General features: G+C 41.6%; 2 protein-coding genes across 5 annotated transcripts in view; one reads left to right on the top strand and one right to left on the bottom strand.

Moving 5' to 3' along the window:
* IQGAP1 (IQ motif containing GTPase activating protein 1) overlaps positions 1-8511 on the bottom strand; it is a 63165-nt gene extending 54654 nt beyond the window's left edge. Inside the window, exons 1-2 of one of the 3 annotated variants that reach the window (XM_035335807.1) lie at positions 8364-8511; positions 706-805 (exon numbers count right to left, since the gene is read on the bottom strand). In XM_035335807.1, the coding sequence (XP_035191698.1) occupies positions 706-805; positions 8364-8409 (146 nt within the window). In that variant the 5' untranslated portion in view covers positions 8410-8511. Of the gene's footprint in view, positions 1-705; positions 806-1844; positions 2021-2677; positions 2900-8363 lie in introns of those variants that run through there. The other 2 variants (XM_035335806.1, XM_035335805.1) reach the window with 2 other exon arrangements.
* Positions 8512-10445: 1934 nt separating this feature from the next.
* TUBGCP4 (tubulin gamma complex associated protein 4) lies at positions 10446-23656 on the top strand. 2 transcript variants are annotated; one of them, XM_035335820.1, is made up of 18 exons: positions 10447-10781; positions 10857-10985; positions 11495-11617; positions 12131-12184; positions 12646-12702; positions 13284-13363; positions 14069-14270; positions 16244-16409; positions 17478-17602; positions 18244-18294; positions 18694-18799; positions 19148-19255; positions 19487-19625; positions 20064-20241; positions 21082-21216; positions 22250-22366; positions 22787-22926; positions 23219-23656. In XM_035335820.1, exons 1-18 carry the CDS (start codon positions 10557-10559, stop codon positions 23229-23231), a joined length of 2148 nt encoding a protein of 715 aa, XP_035191711.1. In that variant the 5' UTR covers positions 10447-10556; the 3' UTR covers positions 23232-23656. The 2 variants fall into 2 exon arrangements, with proteins under 2 accessions (XP_035191712.1, XP_035191711.1); XM_035335821.1 differs by lacking the exon at positions 22250-22366 and having other exon boundaries at positions 10446-10781.
* Positions 23657-23786: the final 130 nt, after the last annotated feature.

Genomic DNA, 23786 nt, shown 5'->3' with positions numbered 1-23786 from the left:
AATTCTTGTGCTAAGCATGCATATCAATGCTCCAGTTGGAAATTTTTCTGTGTTTTCGGCACCACACTTCCGGAAAGACATGGAGTGAGCAGAGAGAAGAGAGAACAATCCAGGCAAAAGGACTACAGGCTACATACCTATTGAATAGGACCCACAGAGAAGTATGAAAAAGTTGAGTTTTCAGTCTAAAAAGTGCAAAAGGGAGACAACTGTATGTGTTTAAAGGGCTGCAGCTAAGAGGAAGAAAATAACCCATTCTCCACATCCACTGTCAAGTAGAAAGGTAGTATTACAGCAAGACATACAAGTTACGTAACAGGGAACCCTTCCAGTGCTAAAAAACACTGAAGCACTAGAGCTATGGAGTCTTCATCACAAGAAAATACGTCAGAAAAGGTTCCATATAAGGAACATGCTAGGCAGAGATGTTTTTGTCTCCTTCAGGCAGAAAAACAGACTAGACAGTTGGGAGGACCACTTATTAGGATAGGGGGGTTGGGTGTTTTGTTTGGTTACTGAGGTTTTCTTTCTTTTTTTCTTTGTAGGTGTTGTGGTGTGTTGTTTTTTTTTTTTAAAAAAAAATGAATCTATATAGTCACTCAGAAACACAGACAGGAGGTAAGCTGCAGACAAATTATTCCCCTTATCAAATATATGTTTTTTAAATAAAAAATCACCAGCAATTTCAGTCCTTCGTAATCTTACCTCTTTGCTTCCTCCAGATGACAAAGGTATTCATAGGCTACATTCTGGCGTCGTCTTTCATCCATTTCCTCTGCTGTTAATCTCTCATTATCCAAGACAGCTGCAAATAGTCAAAACACATTCCCAGGTGGTTGAAGACTGAATGCAGCTAGATAGGCACACAAAAAATCATATCCAACCCTTCCCCCAGGAACTCACCACAGGTTTTATTTGATTCAGAAAAATGAGGGACCAAACACACCTGATCTTTGCGAGCAACAGAAGAGACCTTGTTTCCTTACCCTTCCTCCCTCATTATGTAAGTTTGACATCTTCACTTGGTCTGATTTCCCCATTTGAGTCTGATCCAGCTTTTTCCCCACCTTCCACTGAGCAAAGTCCTCAATTTTCTTACTTTCTTCTAGCTTTGCCTTCCTCTTTCTCAAGAGCACATCAGTGACCACATATCTCTCCACCTGTCTTCTGTTTTAGTACTCAAAGATTAAAGGAGGATAACAGTGTATTTTCATGTCATATAATCTCTTCTATATTGTCACACTTCATCTCTAAAAAGATGGAAATGCTCATGATCCTTACTTGGAGGGGAATCTTTCAGATCCACAACCTGCATATCATCTTTTGATCAAGCTGAGGACCTACCTACGGGCATATACCTAAATCTTTCGGATTCTATACATTCAAAGCCTTAGTGATATAGCCTGTCCTTTCCACTCTTACAGCTAAGTACCTCATCCATGCTCTCATGAGGAAAAAAAAAGCACGTTTTTTAGGTTTTACAGATCAACTTGACAAATAGAAAGTATCTCATATCACAATTAATCAAAGACTAGCTTACACCTAAAATACCTTCATAAAAACAAACAAACAAAAACCTGATGTGGTATCAACCATAGCATTTATGATCAAGCAAGACCTTGGTTGAAATTGCAAAGCATCTCTCAGAAACCTGTCTCAAGTACCTCAGAAGCATCTTTCTGCTTCCATCAACCCCTCCCAAAGTTATAAAAAGCTGTCCCAAGCCACAGAGTAACAACTACTAGCAAGGAAAAGTTCCCTCTCCTCCCGATTCCCCCAGCTCCATCCTTCCTTTTGACAATAAACTGAGTGCGGAGCACATCGCCCCTTTCGCAGGACTCTGCCTGCTGCTGCCCTCCCTGTCCACCCCAGGCCTCGCCGCAGCACGGTCGGCACCACGCTGTCTGACCGGCTGTCGCTTACGCCATCTCCCATCCGCCTCACAGCCTTTTCCTTATCTTTACTCATTCTTGACATGACAGCTTGCACAAGCAAGTATACATCTCGGAACCCTTGAACTAAAGCCTCCTCCACAGTAAGCGTGTTTCCAAAGAAGTGACGGCGTTCAATCTAAACGCTTCCTATCGCGCGTTTCAGACGGTAGGTCAGGCACCTTTACCGAAACGAACAGGAAGGGAGACGGAAGGGTCCGCCACCGCGGCTCGCCGCGCCCCTTCCCTGCCGACACTCCACCACCGCCGCCGCGCCCCGTCCCGTCCCGTCCCACCAGAGGCGCCCCCGCCCTGCCGTGCTCCCCTCCCCGCGGCGGACATCTTGGGCGAGGCGCGGAGCTCGCCAACGGGAGGCGCGGGCACCCCCCGCACCGCGACGGCAGGAGAACGCCCCTGCGCTGCCTGCCCAGCACCTTCTCCCAGCGCCCTTTAGCGCCTGGGGAAGAGACGCCTGCCCCAGGCGAGCTCGCGAGACCCTCGGCGCCCGCCCCGTGGGAATCACGGCGGGCCGCGCCCAGGGGCCCTCGCACCCCGCCGGTGGGGGCCGCCGAGCCCGCAGGCCAGCCCTAGAACCGAGACCCCACGCGCTCCCCGTTCTTGCGGCGTCGCAGCCTCCGCGTCCAGCACCGGTCCCCGGGAAGGGACGGGCTGAGCGTCGCCGGGTAGAATATTACTTAGCGGCCCCGCCGATTCCCGGACCCGAGCCTAGGAGCCCCAGTACTCACAGCCATAATGCGGCCGGGATATGGCCAGCCCGTCCACCTCCTCCGCCGCCATGGCGCTGCGCTGGACCAGGGCCGGCCGGGAGCAGGGCGCGGCTGTTCCTCTTCCTGCCGCACCGGGTGTGGCGGGGGAGGAGCCGCCGTACCGCGCTCGCTCTTTCTCTCCCCGCCCCGGCCGCCTCGGCCAGCTTCATCCGCTGCCGTGGTCGGGGTGAGAGCCTGCCCCGTCTCGGCCGCCAGCTTGCCCCTCCTGCTAATCTTGTGGTTTCAGCCGCACTCAGCGACCGGCTCAGCCTAGCCCGCCTCCTTCAGCCCTGCTGGAACTTCGGCCTGCCCACTCGCGGAGCACTGTGTCCCCACGGGCCCCACCCTGCCTCCCTCGGGGTCCCCCTCACAGGGGACCTGACTTTGTCCCGCTTGTAGCACCGTGAGATTTCCCGTCAGCCCCACGGGTAATACTCGGCTAATCTCTGACCTGCCAGCCCAGTTACACGGGATGCAGCCTAGGTCAAGCCAGCCAGCACTCCACAACCATCAGGCCCAAAACTTCCAACCCTTACACACACAGCACTGCCCTGCAAGCCCCAGTGGATGCAATGCAGCCAGATAAAATCAGCATTGGCAGTTACCCCACACCCCCTTACATACACTCTGCCAGGCCAGGCTTATGCAGGCCCTCTTCTCTCACCCAGCATCCCAGACACATCAGCCCTCCTTAAGAAAACTTGGCCTTGCTGGGCAAAGCTGTGCCCTTCCCCCCGAACCACCAATCTAACTGCTGGCCCCACCACAGTAGCTCACTTGAAGTGTCAGCCACTGTTTGATGCCAAGTGCCCCAAAATCCTAGCATACAACAGTGGCAATATTCAGCAGCACTACCACAGGAAGTAATCACACCCTCAAAGTCCCCTTTACCTCACTACATGTTAGGCTCTCCTGTCACTCAGGAGTCAAAGTACTGAAGATGTCATTACATGTCCATTTCAATTAGTCCCATAAATTTTGCTGCCGGGGCATAAGCTTACTAGCAAAGCATAAATTAAGTAATTAGGTAGATCAATAGCATCCTTATCTCTATTAAGAAGAGCACCACCAACAGATGATCCTTTCCCTCTACTCAGGGCTGGTAAAAACACATCTGGAGTGCTGGGCCCAGTTTCTGCTTCCTCAGCACAAATAGGGCACTCAGCAACTGATACAGGGCTTGGAGCCCTTGAGCGAGAGCAGGACAAAAAGCAACAGGCACACTGAAATTCAAGAAAGACAATTTAAACATAAGAAGCATTTTTACTCTGAGGGTGGTCAAACATTGGAACTAGTAGTGGAATCCTTGGAGATACCCCAAACCTAACTAGGCAGAGTCCTGGACAACTTGCTCTAGTTGACTCTGTGCTGAGCAACTCAGGTTGGACTAGAGACTTCCAGAGGACCCCTCCAACCTCAGTGACTCGAAGAATTTATGTAAAATATTATTTACTTAAATTTAGGAAAGACAGACTAAACAAAAGCTGGTTCTGTTGATTAAGAGTTATATGCCACAGTTTAACAGTTACAGGAATAACTACACAGGTCAATACCAGACAAGAATTACAGAACTTTCAACTTTTCCCTGAAAGCAGCATAAGGCATTTTACTGGAGCAAGCGATATGCCCTGGGAATTTTAGATAAGCCTGACTTTACCTTTCAGGCTCATCTTTTTAACTGAAAATGTCTAATGTTGCCAAAGCAGCTATATATAAATGCTTTTACAATCACTAAGCGCTATATTCCTAGGACATTATGCTTATGGACTACGCCAAGCAAGAAGCACTTCTGATGTTGAAAAAATTAGTTTGTTTCTCCTGTATGCATGAGTTAAGTAGACAAAGAAGAAATATATAGGAAAAAATAGCAAATTCTAAAGCATGTTTTAAATGATAGTAAGTATCAAAAAGGGATTTAAGAAAGCCACATACAAACACAGTAATCACAGTAACTATTGCACGTCTTTAGATTTAGAAGTAATAAGAATACCTGTAATTAGTTTTCTTGTATATTTTGCCAAGATCATGTGTAAAATGTAAAAATGTAACAACGTACAGAGATTTTCAATTACCCAAGGGACATTTAAATTACTACCTTATCTACTGAGGATGATCACTAAATCTCCCAGTTATACGTACACACACATTGCACAATTTTTATTAGCAGCTATACTGAATAAATGTAGTATCTCAAGGCTGCATGGTGTCAGGTATATACATACTCCTGACAATTCACATTCAGCTGCTCGTGTAAAATTTAAGCACATGAAACAAGTGTTTGTCAGTCTGCAACCTGTTTTTATATGGAATGCTCTAATAAGTAGAAAGAAATACACAATGATTTCAAAAAAAAAAAAAAAAAAGTGATACAATTCTACATTCAGAGACTCTTGAAGCCCTTTCCAATTTGCCTCCCAAGTGGATGGATACCTTATGCTATTTGTGTGTGCTTAGCTGGAACATATTGTCTTCAGGAGAGTGATAATCTCAACAGATGTTAAATACTCTGAAACAAACTTTCTATATTATACATCTATGTGATAATGATTCAGAGATTGGTTTTCCTAAAAAAAAAAATCTTTTAAAATTATTTTTTTTAGACTTGAGTCAAATTTTACTTATATTACACAAATAGCTTCAAAAGTTCAATCCAGTTGAATGTTTTCTTTTCCTTAAGTGTTCTTGCAGAGATAACACCTAACAGTTTGCTTGTACATCCATGTCTATCCAGAAGCACTGGGCTGAAATATACCAACAGACTCTCAGGGCTATTCCCCTGCTTTCAGAGTCAACCACATTTATATAATCCACACTTAAAAACCCACCAAAATTCATCAGTCATCTTAGAATTAGTTTCCCAGAGCCCACTATTCCAATGGGGCATCAGTTCTACACCTTCTGTTAGGATATTTAGAAGACTTCCAAATTCCTACCTAAATCAATTCAGACAACACATATGAATTTAGGTTTTATGTTAATATAGTCCCATTAGTTAAATCGATCTTCTCCCTTAGTGGTGTTTATTCCTAATGTGTTTCTAGAAAACAATTCCATCATTCAATCCATTTCAGACTTGGCTATGCATCTAAACCGTAACAATATTCAAATTTCTATAGTCAACACAGAACCTAATATTATCAGCTCTTTGTTACCCAGAAAAAAAGGGAGGTTGGGGTAAAGCAAATCATACATACATTAGACTTTAGGAATACATGGTCTCAATACCAAATGATTGAAAGATGGAATCATAACATCAATATTAAAAATACTCATTTTACAAATTGAGATCTTCGTAGATATAGAACTCCTGCAAATGCAGAAATCTGTGTGCATTCCTTCTTTTAAAATGAAAAAAAAAAAAAAAAGAATATAAAAAACATAAATAGGTACAGAAAAAGGCAACAGTGATTATCAGAACTACAGAATGGTTTTCATGTGAAGAGAAACTAACTAAATTAAGACTTCATGGTTAACAAAAGAGGTAACTGGAAGGAGAGAAAAGGGGAAAGAAAGTAAGAATTTTATTTTCTCAACAAACAGAATAGTCACAAATTTAACTGTAAGAATGCAGTTTTAAACCAAACAGAAGGAAATGTAATTTTGAAGACCAAAAGAATAGACTCAAAAAGGAATTACATAAATTCACAAATGTTGATCTAAGGCAACTAAACATGTGAACCTACACGAAAGCTCAGGAAGATCATGTCACTGATTAAGAAGCGATCCCTTTCCAAGCGTGCCTTATTTGTGTTCCCTATCCCTCAGTATTCTCAGGTGACCAATATTGGGCATCGGGCTAGAGAGGCCTATGCTTTGATTCAGTTAACTATGTTTTTATCAAGAATGCAGGTAATGATCCCGAAGGAAAATAAATTTTCCTATTAAGTCATGTTAAAAGAAGCAAAAATGAACACAAACAATAGATTATTATTAACAAATGATGCCAACACTTTTGGAAGACTGTAACACACATCATCTCCTAATCAAAGAGTTTATAATAAGCAGTTACAGTTCTAATTTTTTTTCTTTGCATTACTGTGCATGTGACTGCTTTGCAGTTATGAGAATACACTTTAAACAATGTTTATATATGAACTATGGAGTGCAGAAGTGGTTTTGTTCTGTTTTTACTCCCCTAAAAATCCTGTGATATTGTTTTTACAATCCAACAATCCTTCCTCAAAAAAAAAAAAAATTTACACATACTCTCTTCTCTAAGACCTATTCTGATAAGAAAAATAAAACAGTATTATTTCACATAATTGCAGATTCTGAATAAACCACTTCAGAGTTATATTTCAACAGTTCCTTATAATGGCTCCACCGATTTAAGATCTCTGGTCTTTGTTACTGTCTTCATTAACTGCTCTTTGTTAGTGTTTATGTATCTGTGTGTTTGATCTATTGCCTCTCCTGTTGCTTGTCTTTTTTTTTTTTTTTTTAATGTTGAATATTTACTAGTCACTTATCCCTACAAATAGCATTAGAGATACCTAGTTTTTCTCTAGTTTTGAAATTTCACTATAAATTCTTTTTTTTTTTTTAAAAAAAAAAAAAAAGAAAAGTAGTAGTACTTGGCCTTAATGCCTAGTCATTAGTTCTTCCCTGAGGAAATGAAGAGCTCCAAAATCCAGTCCTTTATTTAAACTACTATTACATGTTCTTTTGAAGGTGTTTATTTGCCACTTCCTTTACAAGATAGATGTCTGTGAATGGTGCTGGAAAAAAAAAAAAAATAGAAAACCTGAAGATTCTGAAGCTGCAATTCTATAGTCACTTCAAGACAACCTAGCCGCAGGCTACCACTGAAACAGAAGGAATCTCTAACCTCTTCTGTCCTCCTCCAAACAGTATAGTAATATATACAATTATTTCACCTGCCTTTCCAAAGTATTGTAAGGCCTCGCATTCCAAGAAAGACTTGGAAATAATAGCCTATTCAAACAGCTTTCCACTGAAGAATTTTTCAGACGTATCCTAATTTCTAGCAAAGTAAAGGCTGAAGATGGAGTAGGATCTGCTCTGTGTTCCATTTAGCACTAAGAATTCCAAGTTATCACTTACTCTCCCTGTAGCACACATGGAACTGGCCCAGACTGCTGAAATAAAAATAACATCTAGTGCCACACTGCATCTTAGCAGCCTTCATTCTGATGAATCTTCTCATCTTTATTAGTCATTTTTTCTTAATACTATTTTTTGCACTTGGTGTGTTTACAGACATGTGACCTTTCCCTTTAGACCTCATTCATTCAAGATACGTTTAAATCTTATCCTCTATACCTGTAATAAGGTTTAGGTCCATATTCATTTTTGTCTCCTCTAATTACCCAGTTTAGCTACACTCTCTGTTCCTACAGGCCCAGAATACCCTGCACAAATCTGATGGAATTGCCTCAAATGACCCAGTATATGTTTTAAACACATACGCATATGTGTTATATATATACACACACACTTAATGTGCACATGCATATATACGCATAAAATGAATGTATACAGCCAGCGGCTGCCTGGCACACAGCCCTGTATGCAGGACTCCTCATGGAAGCCTGAGAACAAGTGACAGACAAGGAAGAGCCCTAATCCTGCCCAGTCCTGCTATAGTCACGACATGCGGCTAAGACACAGCCACAGGCTGATGAAACAGCAGAGGAGCACTTACTCTTTGGAGGAAGGTGAGCAATCTCTCCACTCTGAGTAACCGTCATGAAAACCTCTCCTTTTCCCTGTGACAGTGCAACGTGGGCAAGCTGGCTAGAACACTTCCTGAACTGCAAACACCGTGTACTTGTTTCCAAGCACCTGGTACAATTTCTTTCACTTGTAGCATCTGTAAGGTCCAGGGAAGCCCCAAAGCTACCTGGAGAAAAGAAAACAGCACTGGGCAATTCAAAATTCGTTTTGGGTGTGGCACAGACATCCTCCCCCTCTTTTGCTTTTTAACTCCTTTTATTTTTTTTTTTCTGTACTTGTTCTCATGTAGCCTACCTACAAAGGCACTTTGAGAACCAATAAAGTAATTTAAGTCCTAACCAGATTACTATATTTAGCTGAACGCAAATGAGTGGGGATGGGTCACCCATTTACAGATTGTAAAGCAACCACCCAATGAGACATTTAGTCTGACCTATTCTGCAAACCAGCCACAGTACCTTACCAATACTCTCTATCAAATCCGTAACTCTCACCATCAAATAAGAAATTCCAATGACAAAAAGCTACCATATCTCTATTTAAATTGCTTTCATAATTAATTCTAGCTTTACCTTTAGTATGACTCACTTCCAACAAATCACTAACTTTACTTTCCCAAAAATTAGCTTCCCCCCCGCCCCTAGCTCCCTCTGCTTTAATAAATGTTACATCGTTTACTTCTGCCTTGTTCTCAAGAAAGACACCTGAGAGTCTCACTTTTTGTGACAGAATGCTACTATAACCTTGATTTCTGGCTTCAGAAGACTATTATGTTTAGATTCAAGAGTTCTCTATCAGATTAAATTAGTACGTATTTATATAAATAAAAGCATCATGTTATTAGCAATGTACAATATACGCTAAATTATATATTTGGCATTTACAGGTAAAGCATTCTGGGGTCAAATATTGAGGCATCACTCTCTATATATTTAACTATATATAATCTGAATATAACATAATTAGCTTTAACAATCATAATTCAATTTAGTATTAATCAAAAGCCACCTGTTAGCAAAGAACTTTGAGTCAGAAGCATGGGATTGAACCAAAGCCTCTAACAAACATGGGAAGGACTGTGACTGATTTCAGCACTGCAAGACTGAAGCTAACAGTGCTAAATCCCAAATAACAGCTTCTTAAAAGCAGGAGTATCATGTAGTTTTCCTGGCACAACTGCACACTGTGGTATTTATGTCAATGATGAACAAATGCCTAGTGAAATTCCACAGTCTTTGTTCAGACAACAGAAGCTTTGTCAATATAAAGAGAATAGTTTTATTATACTGATACACAATAGAACAATACTATTGGAGTTCCCAATACACATGTAAAGATAGCTATAGGAAAATAAATGCATACATGTCAGAGAGGGTATTAAGAAACAATTTTATTTAGAAAGTGGGTCTATGTACTAGGACATTTTTCCTTCCTGTAGGAACATAACACAAGAACTTTCTACTACAACAGTGCACACTACGACAAGCTGATCATGAAACAAACACACTTGGAGAGTAAAGTTATCTATCTGTTCCAAATAATAAACATTATGCTTAACACTACTTTCTCCTGAATGAAGACATAATGAGTAAAAATGCACAGAAAGAAGAACAATGCCCCTCAAGTTTATTCTTCTCTAAGTTGAGGAAACCAAGTGACCTCAGCCGCTTATCACGCATCTTCCTCTCTAGACCCTTCACCATCTCTGTCGCCCACCTGTGGACACTAATAGTTTTATGCCCTTCTTATATTGTGATGCCCACAACTGTACACAGTATTCGAGGTGAGACCAATGTATAATAGGTGAGACCAAGGTCAAATTAACACAGATAGAGCAATGACATGCATCCTAGGAAAAGAATAAAGAAATTTGGTAAGAAATGCCATAAACAAAGATGAAAAAACAACCTAGAAGGTTATGAGCTTGCTGCTGTCCTGGAAGGGACCTTCTGGATCAACACTTGCCATCACAACCACCCGAGTTACTCAACCATCCTCCTGCGGCCACGCCAAAGCACCCCAGGAACGGAGAGGAGGGGACCGGACTAGCCCGGCCTGGTCAGCTGCTCCTGGTGACTCTTCTGGAAAGCCGGCGCGCTCGCCCATTCTCCCGCTACTTCCCGTGCCCGGCGGAGAGCCGCCCGCGGAGCACACCCTGTGAATGGGCCGCGTAAGGCCACCGGCAGCCTCCGCCGCTCCTGCGAGACGAAGCACCGCCCGCAGGCCCTCCGGCGTCCGCGGCGCAGACGCGCCCTTCCCAGCAGCCCTTGTGCCCCTCCCAGCAGCCTGCGCGGCGGCGCGCAGCAAGATGATACACGAGCTGCTGCTGGCGCTGAGCGGGTACCCAGGGGCGGCCTTCACCTGGAGCAAGCGCGGCGGCCTGCAGGTACGGCAGGTCCCCCCCAACCCCCCCCCCCTCCGCCGCCCTCCCTCCCTCCCACATCGCTGTCATTCCCCGCAGGTGTCCCAGGAACTGCCGTTCTTACACCCCAGCGAGACGAGCGTTCTGAACCGGCTCTGCCGTCTCGGCACCGACTACATCCGCTTCGCCGAATTCGTGGAGCAGTATACTGGGCACGTACAGCAGCAGGTGGGGCCGCCTCGCCGCGGTTTTCCCGCGGCGGAGCAGAGCTGAGCGGGTGCCAGTCCGCCCAAACTGCTCCGGGCACGGATGTGCAGCGGCACCATTCTGCACTAGTTCCAGCGAACGTTTCTCGAACAGGGCTCCAGAAGGCTCCGTGTGGTGAAAGTGAAGGAGGGTCCGGAACAACCAATGTTGAAAGGTGGACTGAACGTAAAAATCTCAGTCCTGGGGAAACATAATGTGGTAATTCGTGATCCCTGCAGATTCACCAGGGTTTGTGGTGTATGAATAAGCACTAGAGTTACCAGTGGGTACATGTATGTGGATAACCATTTGCAACCCTTGCGTGCATACACAGAAGAGCTAAATAAAACTGCTGTTTCTTTTCTGGGTGCTTTCTGGGGGGTTAAGGTGCATTTCTAGATGTGATAGTTGGATGCTGGTGTAATGCTGCGCAGAAAATTCCTTTAGACCTGCACCGAGGACCTGATGCAGATTTTATTGTTTGCTTTTAGGACCATCATGTATCTCAGCAAAACCAGGGTGGATTACATGGGATTTATTTGCGAGCATTCTGCACAGGTCTTGATTCAGTATTGCAGCCATATCGACAGGCACTACTTGACCTTGAACAAGAGGTAAAGGAGAGAGAGTTGGAACAAGAGGCTGTCCTGCTGCTGACAGACTGTGGAAACTTGTCATTTCTGCAATTAATGGACTCCGTGGTAGTAGTTAAAGAGGCGACAAGATTGTTTTCTTTCCCCTTTAGGAATGGCTTCCAAATTATTCCTGTGAGGTGCCATTAAAAATGATTGTTCATTCTAATAAGTAATTGGTCCCCTTTACGTACAGTTCAGTAAGTGCCTCAACAGCCTCAGAGCCCATTGCTGTCTCAGACTATTGTGACTTCTGTCTTCAGTTGTGAAGGTTCTGATTAAATCCTTGTTGGCTTTCTAGCTGTTACACCTTGTGTACAGTCACTGTGCAGTGGTTTCATTAAAAGTTACAGCCTAAATGGGACATAACACAAAAAAGCTGGGGGGGGGGGGGGGCAAGCTGTGGGAACTAAGGGTGTGGAATATAGAATCAAACCTGCTTTTTTACTTATCCATAACTTATGTTAATTTTCATTAATTGCTTTGTTCTTACAGTTTTTGGCTGACCCACATCTTTCCATCTCACATGTTAATTATTCCTTGGACCAGGTACGTCTTGTTAATAAACATGTAGTATTCTTCGATTTCTCTTTCTACTCTGTGATATGTCTAATGAGAACGTGGGTGGGATAAACAAAGTTTATTCTTTCATGTCATGTCATTTCTCTTTAATGCCTCCAAATTTGTAGTCCCCTGATCACATTTAGAGGATTACTTGCACTTTAACACGTATCTTAGGTTTTTCACTTTTACCCTTGCATATTCCTTGCTGCTTGTGCTTAGTCTGAACTGCAGCAGGAATACAGTAATTTAGTCCATCTTGATCCAGGTGAGGGATTGTAATCTTTCCAGTGATTTTCAGGTCACAGAATGGTTTCCAATTTGTGGGGAAAGCATGATGATGGCTTGGTTAAATTACTGTAATCAGCTGCTGTCCGCACTTACCCAATCATAATTTCTCTCTCCCTTGCATAGCAAACTAATTCAACATTTTGTTCCTTGTTCTGCAGTTTCAGTTACTCTTCCCATCTGTAATGGTCGTGGTGGAACAGATCAAGACTCAGAAGGTACAGTAAAATTGTAGCTAGTCTCTCTTAACAAGTTTCTTCTTTAGCTGATAAAGTATCTTCTGATGTCACACCACAATTGAATGCTAGGAAAGAGTCTGGTTTCAGTAATGGGTGCCCCATTCCTAGTACTGTAATGGATTACAAATCCATTTACACTCGATTTAACTCTCTTTTCTGTTTCATTATTAGTAAGGTCTTTGACAGATTTTCTAATCACAGCACATTTCAAAATACAAGATGCTGCTAACTGGACTTTCTTCTCTTCTGAGCTTGTTTTCTCTCCCACCCTCACCTGAGTTTAAAAAGAAAAAAAAAAAGCGGAGGCTAATGTTTTCGGAGTCCAGAGATGCTTAGTTTTTGTTAAGGGAAACTTTTGAGAAAAAACATGGGTGTGCAGCCTCACATAGGCTCACAGAGGTCACCACCTCTTTTTTTTTCACTATATAGAGTGTTTCACCTCTTTCTGTCAGACTTGTGCAGTTTTTCTTGTTAGCTGGAAGTGTAGCGTTTTAATCATTTGAAAAGTTTAGTACAGATCCAAATAATAGACCTAGTCTAAATGCTTTTTCTTTCTGCAGATTCATGGATGTCAGATATTGGAAACCGTCCACAAACATAGCTGTGGGGGGTTGCCTCCTGTTCGCAGTGCTCTTGAAAAGTAGGTAGATGCAATAAAACTTCTTAAGTAGTTACTGGAGTTAGTGACAGTGTGTTATCTTTCTTGTAAAAGCAGATAATACTTCTCAAAACAGGCCTGCATGATCTAGAAATAGGAGTAGCATGCAAGGCAAATTGTCACAGTCCCCGTTACCTATCTAAAGCAGGTTCATGGCAGGAATTAAGGCTTTCTCCATACTTTGTATTTTTGTGTATCTTACTATCTCTTTGGGCTGAGGAAAGTTCAGATCCTATGTTTTTTCTTCTTTTGAGGTCTACATCAAATGTTTTCAATGTAGCAGCCTATTACTCTTTTTTTCCATCCTTCAGGAAGATACATTTCACTGGGTGGATGTTGCTACGTTTTTGTCTTTGGTGAGAAAGTCAGGCCATTGGCTCTTAAAGGATAATTCTTTTCAGTGTTCACGCTGAAATAGTAATTGAGTAGAAACAGCAAAACTGGGAAGCCACTGCAACTTCCTTATACTTAAGACAGTCAAGCGTTTCTCTCTACAGAAGCCACATATTCACAGGATGTATTTGCTGCTTTGTTTTTTTGAGTGATCAGTTCATCTTTCTCTGATTTAAAAAAAAAAAAAAAAAAATCCGTGTTAGATATTTAACTAATTGGACTTACCAGAATGAGGTACATTGAGGTTTTGATTACTGCATGCAGAACTCACTGTCTTATTTCTCTTGATCTCAGGATTCTGGCTGTGTGTCATGGAGTCATGTATAAGCAGCTATCTGCCTGGATGCTACATGGATTGTTACTAGACCAACATGAAGAGTTCTTTATCAAACAGGGCCCCTCTTCTGGAAATGTCCCTGGCCAACCTGAAGATGATGATGACGACCTAGGAATTGGAGGACTTACAGGAAAACAGCTACGAGAGCTGCAGGACTTGGTAAGGCTGCAAGTCATGGCTTGGCACCTTTGTTCCTTAGGTAACTAAAGAGGAAACGTTATCATCTTGTTTCAGTGCAAACTATGCTGGACTGGTCATTATTGAGAGCTGGTGTACTGGGTCTGGCAGAGATGCAGTTCACTTTCTCCACAAAACAGCACTGATATTACAACAGAGTTTTGGCAATTGCTAAACAGTGCTGGCACAGCATCAACGCTCTCTCCAACCCCCTCAAAACCAGTAGGCTGGGGGTGGGCAAGAGGTGTGGGGAGGAAACATTGCCAGGGCAGATGACCTAAACTGACCAAAGGCATATTCCATACCACATGACTTCACACTTGGCAATAAATGCTGAGGAAGGGGAAGGAGAAGGGGGGTGGTGGGAGTCTTGTTAGGAAAACATCTGTCCTCCTGAAAAACTGCAATGCATATTGAGGCCCTGTTTTACAAGACATGGCCAAACATTGCTTGATGATGGGATGTTAAAAATAACTGTTTTCTCTTTGCTTCAGTGTAGCCTTTCATTTTTTTTCTTTTCCCTCTTTTTTCCCCTTAATTAAATTGTCCTTATCTCAACCTGTGTGCCTTTTTTATATTTTTTTTCCGCCTCTTCCTATTAGGAGGGGAGTGAGAGAGCGGTGTGGTGGAATTCAGCTGCCCATCAGGGTGAAACCACCACACCTGGTAGGATGGCAAATCAACAGATTATTGTCATAGGTTGCTGCTAGGCATAAAGAAGAGAGACATTGGTGGGCATAGCTGGATAATCTTGAGGTAGAAAGTCATATTGATAGAATCCGTGTAGACACTGGTGTCAAGTAATTCCAAGTGTGGTACTCACCCTGCTCGACTCTTTTCTGATTCCTTAGTCAACTCTTCGATTTTCTCAACCTGGACATAGACGATAGCATGAACAATTGCACGGGAAAGAGCCTAAGAAGCTTTGGCGTTGAGTTGATTTGCATCCTTTCTAGTGGTAGCTGGATCAGGTACCTATTTTGCACAACCATTGGTGCAAATCAGAGTGCAAATGTTACTTAACAGGGTAATGCCATTGACACTACTGGGGAAAAAATTGCTACTGATGTTGGCTGTTCTGCTGTCATGTAGTAAAATAAGAAACCCTCGGTGCTGATGGGATAGACCAATTCAAAATTCTTGGGTATTTCCTCATCTAAAAGTGTCAGAAGAATCTTACGAATTGCCAAGCTGTTAACATCCATATACAAACTAATTCTGAACTCAAACAAACATTCTCAAACATTTGGTAGAATAGTGTTTTTTTGATTATGGTCTAATGAACCTAATTCTCCAATAACAAGAAAACCAGATAATCGATATTGCTATGATTGCTTCTCTGAAAGAAAATACAGCATCTCTACTTGGAGTTCTAATATTTACTTATACCTTCAGAAGGAAGTTAATAACATACTGTGTCTTTGAAAAACGTTTTACAGGAAGTAATTGAGAAAATTCATGTACACAAGCCTTCAGATCCTTAACCTGTCTGTTCACTAGTGGAGGTATTTGTGTTTGTGCATCTGTACCACATTCTAGTTGTGCTAAAACACAGGAATAGGGATAGAGGAGGATTATTTTTGCTAATTAACATTGTTATGGCAGTGAAAAACTAATGTGATGCACTTACAAGAATAATTCATTTTGCTGTTGTGGCATTATCCTTTGGGAGAGTCAATTTACTGCTGTTCAACAAAGGCTGCCTTTTCATTTTTCCCCACTACCCCCCTTTCTAATGAAAACAACATCTTCTGTAGGGAGATCTGCTAGTATGCCAGAAGTATAAAGAAGTTTAGAGCCTTACTGAAATTAGGCAGACCTGATCTGCTACTTTTCTGGTTGCTTTGAATGTACTCTGTTTATTTTTCAAAAAAAAAAAAAATTAAGCCTGTTTTTCTCAACCTTTTGTTTCTTTTTCCTTGTGCTCTCTATCTTTTCCCTGGGGTCTCTGACAGCGCTTGATTGAGGAGGAGAACATGTTAGCTCCATCTCTAAAACAGTTTTCTCTGCGAGTGGAAATGCTGCCATCATACATTCCTGTGCGGGTTGCTGAGAAAATCTTGTTTGTAGGAGAATCTGTACAGATGTTTGAGAATCAAAATGTTAACCTGACCAGAAAAGGTAAGAAACCTCTTTCTTGTTTTCTTTATTCACCTGTGAATAACTGATGAGTATCTTCCAAAATGCTGTATGAATGAATTCCTTAATAGTTGCTGATGATCAGCTGATACTGAAATTAGGAGAAATTTCTTCTTAGAAAGAGTGGTCAGGCATTGGAACAGGTTGCCCAAGGAGGTCTGTGGAGTCACTGTCCCTGGGGGGCGTTTAAGGAAAGGTTGAACGTGATGCTTAGGGACAAGATTTAGTGGGTGATATTGGTGGTAGGGGGATGGTTAGACCAGATAATCTTGGAGGTCTTTTCCAACCTTAATGATTCTATGGTTCTATGATTAGAATTCAGCCATGAATAGGAGAGATTCATTCCAAGATGATCCTAGAAGTGGCTGGGGAAGACAAATGATCGAGATGGAACCTCAAATACAGCAAAACAAAGACAATTCCAGCTAGTGATTTTCTTTGAGAGACTGATAAGATTACATTGGAAGATGGTTTTGGAAATATACTACATTAAGTAGGAAGGACTGATGTGAAGTCTCTATCTTGAACTTCTGTGTGCAAAAATACTTAAGTGACTTTAACGATATTGCAGAGAACAAAGGACCAATTGAATGGGACTGTTTTTTGCGTTTGGAGAGGTAGGAAGAAGAGTGGTTTTAAAAATAATAATAAATCCGCAAGTCCAAGCAGTAGGGTAAAATTGAAAGGGACGGGCTATGTGGAGAACCAAACCAACTGATTAAGATGGCAGAAAAGTTCTGGGTTTAACAACACAGCTCAATCCTAGAAAAAGGGCCGTTTGTGTGGAAAATCTTTTCCTTCTTTTTCTGCTCTCTGAATCTTGTTTTTCTACTCTGATACTAGAGTGCTGTCACATCAAGTGTCTGTACTGTAATGGTACTTGCAGTACTGATCTTGTACTTTGAGGCCTCCCCAAGTTCCTATTCCTCTGCTCAGACACAATAGATTGCTTCCTGAACAGCCTCTCTGACCCACTGTACTGGAAGGGGTCTGCAATTTTCCAAGTGGTATTCCTTAGTATTGTCCAAAACACTTTTCTTACTTGCACAGGCTCCATCCTAAAAAACCAGGAGGACACTTTTGCAGCAGAACTACACCGACTCAAGCAGCAACCACTCTTTAGTTTGGTGGACTTTGAATCTGTGGTTGACTGGATACGGAGCACTGTTGCTGAGGTAAGGATCCTAGGAAGGATAACTATACAGGCTGGGAAGCTTTTGAGTTTTGTGAAGGACCAGAAGAAGGGAAGAACTTTACAATCAGTGATTAAACAAGAGCACAGAGGCTGCCGGTAGCTTTCAGGTGAGGCTCAGAGTGTTGTGTTACTCCAAATTCTAATGATAAAACGACACTAACAGGTACCAGTCATTTGCATGGGAATTTGTATGTAATTGTTGTTTCACTTGTAAAGACTCTGTAACTTCATACCACGCTTTTGATGTAACAGTTGGCCTTTTACTTAGACAAATGCTTTGTATTGGTCACTGGTGCCTTTTTAATTTGGAAAAATACCAAAAACTGGAGAAGGTGGGGAGCTTAGAGAAGTGAGAATATAACTAGGATGGGAATTAATTCATAAGACTTTGCTTATTTTTTGACATGAGGCTTCAAGTTTTTTTGCTGGTATGTATCAGCAGTGTTCTAATTAGTAGCATGAGTTGACTTCATAGGAGTTTTAGTGTGTTCTTGTATTTTATATGGGTGCTTTTTTGTATGCATCAGAAGTATTTTAAGACAGCTACTGATCTTATTTAATGCTTTTAGATAAATCTGAGGTTTCCTGTTTTGTTTGTTGACTTGTTTGTTTCTTCGCTAGCATCTTTGGAAACTGATGGTGGAGGAATCTGATTTACTAGGACAACTGAAGGTAATACCACTGCTAGCTTGTTCTCGCTAAGTCAGTTTAAAATTAGTGGTGTAGGGTTCTTTTTGGTCTTTAATGGCTATTCCCCCAGTAAATTCTTCACCATCTTAGGTTCTGCACGTTCTTCTTTTAGGTAAAGCTATTTTCATTTTCCACATCTCAAGAATGAGTGCAGTGATAGAACTTGGTCAGACAGTGTTAGAGGGGTATGTTTATGTGGTCCTGTGGATTGCATGTTGAAGCAAGGCGTTATAAACCTTTTGGGCACTGGATGAATTTCAGAGCTCTCCAGCTATTTTGAAATGGCAGAAGTTGTCTAATAATAAAATTGTTATCAGTTAGGACACCTAGTATTTCTGTTAGGTTTTTGATATGCTTATATACAAAAACTTATCTCCACAGATTATAAAAGACTTTTATCTTTTGGGAAGAGGTGAGCTGTTTCAGGCTTTCATTGACACTGCACAGCACATGTTAAAAACACCACCTACGGCTGTAACTGAACATGGTGAGTGCTGCTTATTCACGTACAAACTGTCCTCTCTATGGTATGGTAGGCAGATGGTTAGCTATGTCCAATACAGAAGAGCTCCCCATCTTATCCTCTAAATGTCATTAGCTTTGAAAGAGCAGCACTTCTGAATTAAGTTGTCCTAGAGAGATGGTAAAGAAAACATCTTTTAGAAACTTTCAGATGGCAAGTTTCTCTACATATCTGTGAGCGGAACTAAATGAAAGAGTAGAAATAGTGCATCACTGTTGTCTTTTATGTCTCTGCATAAATAATGAATGAATGCAAAATTAACACTAGCTGCAACATCATGAATATTTGGTATCTGTGGTCTCTCTCTGTCAGATGTCAATGTTGCGTTTCAGCAGTCTGCTCATAAGGTACTGTTAGATGATGACAACCTTCTCCCTCTGCTTCACTTGACCATTGAGTATCACGGAAAGGAGCATAAAGGTATCTACTTGCATTTCTAGTAATGAGTTAAGAAGAAATATGATGATCTTGTTTTCAAGTCCATTAATTACCTTTCTTTGGAGTTAAAAAATTAAATCTGTTCCCTTCACAGCCCTCTGTGATGGCCTAGCTTGCTTTTGCTCTTCTCATTCTGTTCTCTCCCCTTTTCGTCCTTCTGTGGGTTGCCTTAATGGAGAGGAAGACTTAATGCAGTACCATATTTGTTTTCAGATACTCCCCAGGCTCGTGAAGGGCCTACCCGGGAGTTATCTCCACGTGAAGCCCCTGCATCTGGCTGGGCAGCTCTGGGCCTTTCTTACAAAGTTCAGTGGCCACTGCACATTCTCTTTACTCCTGCTGTTTTGGAGAAGTAAGTAATAGGTGTGGTTTTTGTCTATGTCTGTAGGTTCCCTGATCTCAGACACCCATGTTTTCCCCCTTCTCCTGAGAGAAAGGTAGATCTATAACACTGTAGTTTGCTCCCTATTAAAATTACTCTTCCCACTTAGTCATATTGAAGGTACACTTGGTGCTAGTGACAGTAAGATCCTGGCAGACCTGTCAACAAAATAGATCTGTCAAAGTTTGACAGCTTTTCTCTGCTTATGGTGAAATTAGTTTGTACTTTTTAGGTCAATAACCAATACAAGTAGAAACCTGTTACTCTGAGATGGGCCATTTCCAGATCTACCCTATTGGCAAACAATCACATCCTATTTCTTTTTCCAGTCTTGCACTATTATCTTCTCCAGTACCTGTACCCAAGGAAGAGTTCCATCTTCAACAACTTCATATTTTTTGACTGTAGGTACAATGTTGTGTTCAAATACCTGCTAAGCGTGCGACGGGTCCAGGCTGAGCTACAACACTGCTGGGCTCTCCAGATGCAACGCAAACACCTGAAATCTAACAGAACTGATGCCATCAAGTGGCGTTTGAGGGACCACATGGCTTTCCTTGTGGACAATCTTCAGTATTATCTGCAGGTCAGGATTATACAGAATATTAAACCCGTATCAGTTAATCAGGAATTGGCAGAAATTCATGGTTAGGAACACTGAAGTCCTAAGCTAAAACTTATCTCTGAGTTCCCAGATTCAGTGCTACAATTATATTTCTTTTTGGTTGTTTGAATCAGTAGAGTTTTTGAGTGTTAATGGAAACGCAAATGGTATGGCTTAGTGCTACTAAGCATTTGTGAGAGGCCCCACGCATCCCTGAAGTTGCATCATTAAGGTACAAACCTGTCTTCTTCCCTTGCCCTGTTAACTGAGCTCTAATTTATTTTTATCTAAGAATTGAAATAAGCTGTACTCTTGACCTTTTGAAGTTAAAGAGAAGTTTCAAATCTAAACACTAGTTAGTAGCAGCATAATTTTGTGAGAATCAATTTAATAGCAACAACAGCTGAATTGAGGGGGCTCAACTTTCTAGATTCTACAGTAACCTGGCTGAGCTGTTGCACTGCAGCCTTTACGCTGAGCCTCCAGATAGCACCTCCCAGTATAAAATTCAGAAATGACGACACGTACCTTTGTTTACACATTAGCTGTACATTTTTTCACTAGTTAATCTTAAAGAAAGTGACCAATTTCTTTTCTACTTAGGTAATACTTAAGCATCTATTTTTCCCCCTTATATTATTGTACTATTCTTGCATATAGGCCTCCATTCAGGGGACAGAGAGAAGGTGACGATTAGCCTCTTAATCTAAGAGTAGCAACAGGGAGAGTAAGTTTCTTAAATAAAACTTTTAGCTGGTCTGAGGTACTCCTTATTCCTCATAAAGGAAGATACTAATGAGATTTTTTTTACATATCCATCAGGTGGATGTACTGGAATCTCAGTTCTCACAGCTTCTCCAGCAGATAAATGCCACACGAGATTTTGAGAGTATTAGACTGGCTCATGATCATTTCTTAAGTAATCTGTTGGCTCAGTCTTTCATCCTCCTAAAGCCTGTAAGTAGTTATTCGCTTTTTTTTTTTCCCCTACAAGTTCTCCAGTTGCCTCAGGAAGTAGCTTTGCAAACAGATCAGACAAACAATCTCTTCAAAAAACAGATCAGTGGTAATCTCCTGCGCAGTACAGACTGCAATTCTGAGAATAAAGCAGGTATAAACTAGAAGAGATAAGTGAATTAAGATCACTTAAGTTACAGTTGGTGGGAGTGGATGCCACATTCCTGGCAGTTTTAACTCAAGGTTATTCTGGTGATCAATTTGCCTTAACTTGAAAAACAAAAAATGTTGCTGTATTTTTCTCACAGGCAATTTCATTAAAGACGTATCAATTAGCATAGTGCTGGGATCTGCATTCCTGAGGGCCTCATACAGAAATGCATTAGTTAGGGAAAAAAAAAATCCCCTCAAACTTTAGGAGGATAAAAATACTTGAGATATTCCACAGTGGACTTCAAGGATATTCTTGTATTGTTATTATAGTCAAAAGTATATTAAAATGTTGCTTCTATTTTTAATAAAAATGTAGCCTGTGAGGCATTTAGGCTTTTTCTTAACATTCTTGAATGCAAATTACCTTGCCCAATTGATGTAAGACCGTCCAAGTTTAGCGAACAGTGGAACTAAGCCCGTGAAGTACATCTCTTGCCGTTCTTTAGTCTTATTCTCAACCTTGAAACTGCAGTGGCGGCCTGCTGCTTGGATACGATAGGCAATGATCAACTTCTGGGCCCATATTGATGGCTGGTAGACTGATGCCAATGACTGTTTCCCCAGTGATGTCTGCAAAATGTGGTTGTTTTGGGGGTAGAGGATGAGGGGAGAAGATGTAGTGCATTGTGCAAGTCCTATTTCATTAGGGAAAAAGGCCTCAAAATACTACAGCTGCTTTGTCATCTTCCTTACTAATCGTTTAAAAACACGGCATTAGTAACATCTTAATTTACGAATGCTGCAACTTCTTAGATACTAAAAACGTTCTCTGGGGCTGAGCTGCATTTAACTGCTGTCTTGTACTTTTTATTCCATGCAGGTTTTCCACTGCTTAAATGAAATTCTAGATCTTTGTCATAGTTTTTGTTCTCTGGTGAGTCAGAATCTGGGCCCATTAGATGAGCGGGGAGCTGCACAACTCAGTATTCTGGTGAAGGTGAATCTATATGTATGTTTGTCTCCCATGCAAACATCTAGCTGAACAGTCATCTTGCATTTACGTTTACTTTTGTTCTACAGCTGTTAAGCTGAGATGAGACTTTCTGTATGAGTTCGATAACTTTAATTAATCAGTAACTCCTGGGTAGAATAACTACATATGCACAGAGGGGAAGAATATGGGCAGTTATGCAGAAATCACTCTATTGAATAGAAAAGAGGTGTACATCAGACTGTACCATTCCCCCTCCTTTTGGATACCCAACACCTAATAATTCTTGTGGCTGACAACTTACCTTATAGTGGACCGCAAGCATCAGTTCTTCTGCAGTGATTCTCTTCTTGAGGCTGTTAAATGTTTAGGCAGAACAAAGAGCTTTCCTCAGCATGCCTTGAAATGACTTCCTGTAATTTGTAGGGATTCAGTCGTCAGTCATCACTGCTCTTCAAGATTCTCTCTAGTGTTCGAAACCACCAGATAAACTCTGACCTAGCTCAACTGCTACTACGCTTGGATTATAACAAATACTACACCCAGGCTGGAGGAACCTTGGGCAGGTAGGAGTATCTTCAGGGGTGCTCACAGCATATTTATGAGACACCTGAAACACAAAGTGATCTAAACGATCATAAGTGATTTTTATAATTTAAGCCATAATTATTAGAAGCAAAACATTGCTAATACCATGACAGAAAAGTAACAGAGCCAGAATGATTTGACTTACAGTTTTCACCTGCTTTTTCCCCTGCAGAATTTTACCTGCTATTTAATGTTGGCTGAAAAATGGTGATGTGGGTTGGTAGAGGGAGCTCCTTTCAATGTAGCTAATACAGTATCCTTCTCTTACAGTTTTGGAGTTTGAACACCAAGACCTTTTCTTCAGGCTGTGACCAACAGCATAGCAAGCAGTGACGCCTCTGGTGCTCTTGGAATTTTTTCCTTGTAGTTGTGCTTGCCTGATGAACCACTGTTTAAGTGGCACTTCCTGCCAATTCTGTACAATTGCCTATTGAGTGCAGAAAGCTCTTTCTTTTACTCTGAACTAGTAAAACCATGCTTTCTGCAGCTCTGCGTCTACTCATAAATCCTTCTAGGGAGGCAGTCTGTGCTTCTTCTGAAAGCAGAGAAAAAACAAGAATTATGGTATCAGAATTGCAGTATCTTAGCTGGAGCTGGGCTATGATGCTTTGCAAGGTGGAATATGGAGGAAGTAGTCTGTTCTTGACTATGACTGAGGTTTTGTCTGTCTTCAGAACTTCCACTTGTGCAATAAACTGACTTACAGGAGACAGTGTCTGCTAATCAAATACATACTTCTCTGTAAATGGAACAGCTGCAATAGCAATTTGAGGTAAATTGGGAGGATTGAAGGAACGGATTTTAAGAATTTCCCTCAGCCCTCAGCTGAGTGAGACAC

Source organism: Oxyura jamaicensis, chromosome 10 (genome assembly GCF_011077185.1).
Source record: "Oxyura jamaicensis isolate SHBP4307 breed ruddy duck chromosome 10, BPBGC_Ojam_1.0, whole genome shotgun sequence".
NCBI classification, from domain to species: Eukaryota; Metazoa; Chordata; class Aves; order Anseriformes; family Anatidae; genus Oxyura; species Oxyura jamaicensis.
Note: the sequence above shows the minus strand (reverse complement) of the source record. Positions and strands in the feature narration are given on the sequence as shown.

Coding starts and splice junctions, on each gene's coding strand:
- TUBGCP4 (XM_035335820.1), top strand. CDS start 10,557: ATGGGCCGCGTAAGGCCACCGGCAGCCTCCGCCGCTCCTGCGAGACGA. Junction 12,185..12,645: donor TTAATTATTCCTTGGACCAG/GTACGTCTTGTT, acceptor CTTGTTCTGCAG/TTTCAGTTACTCTTCCCATC. Junction 14,271..16,243: donor TACGAGAGCTGCAGGACTTG/GTAAGGCTGCAA, acceptor GGTCTCTGACAG/CGCTTGATTGAGGAGGAGAA.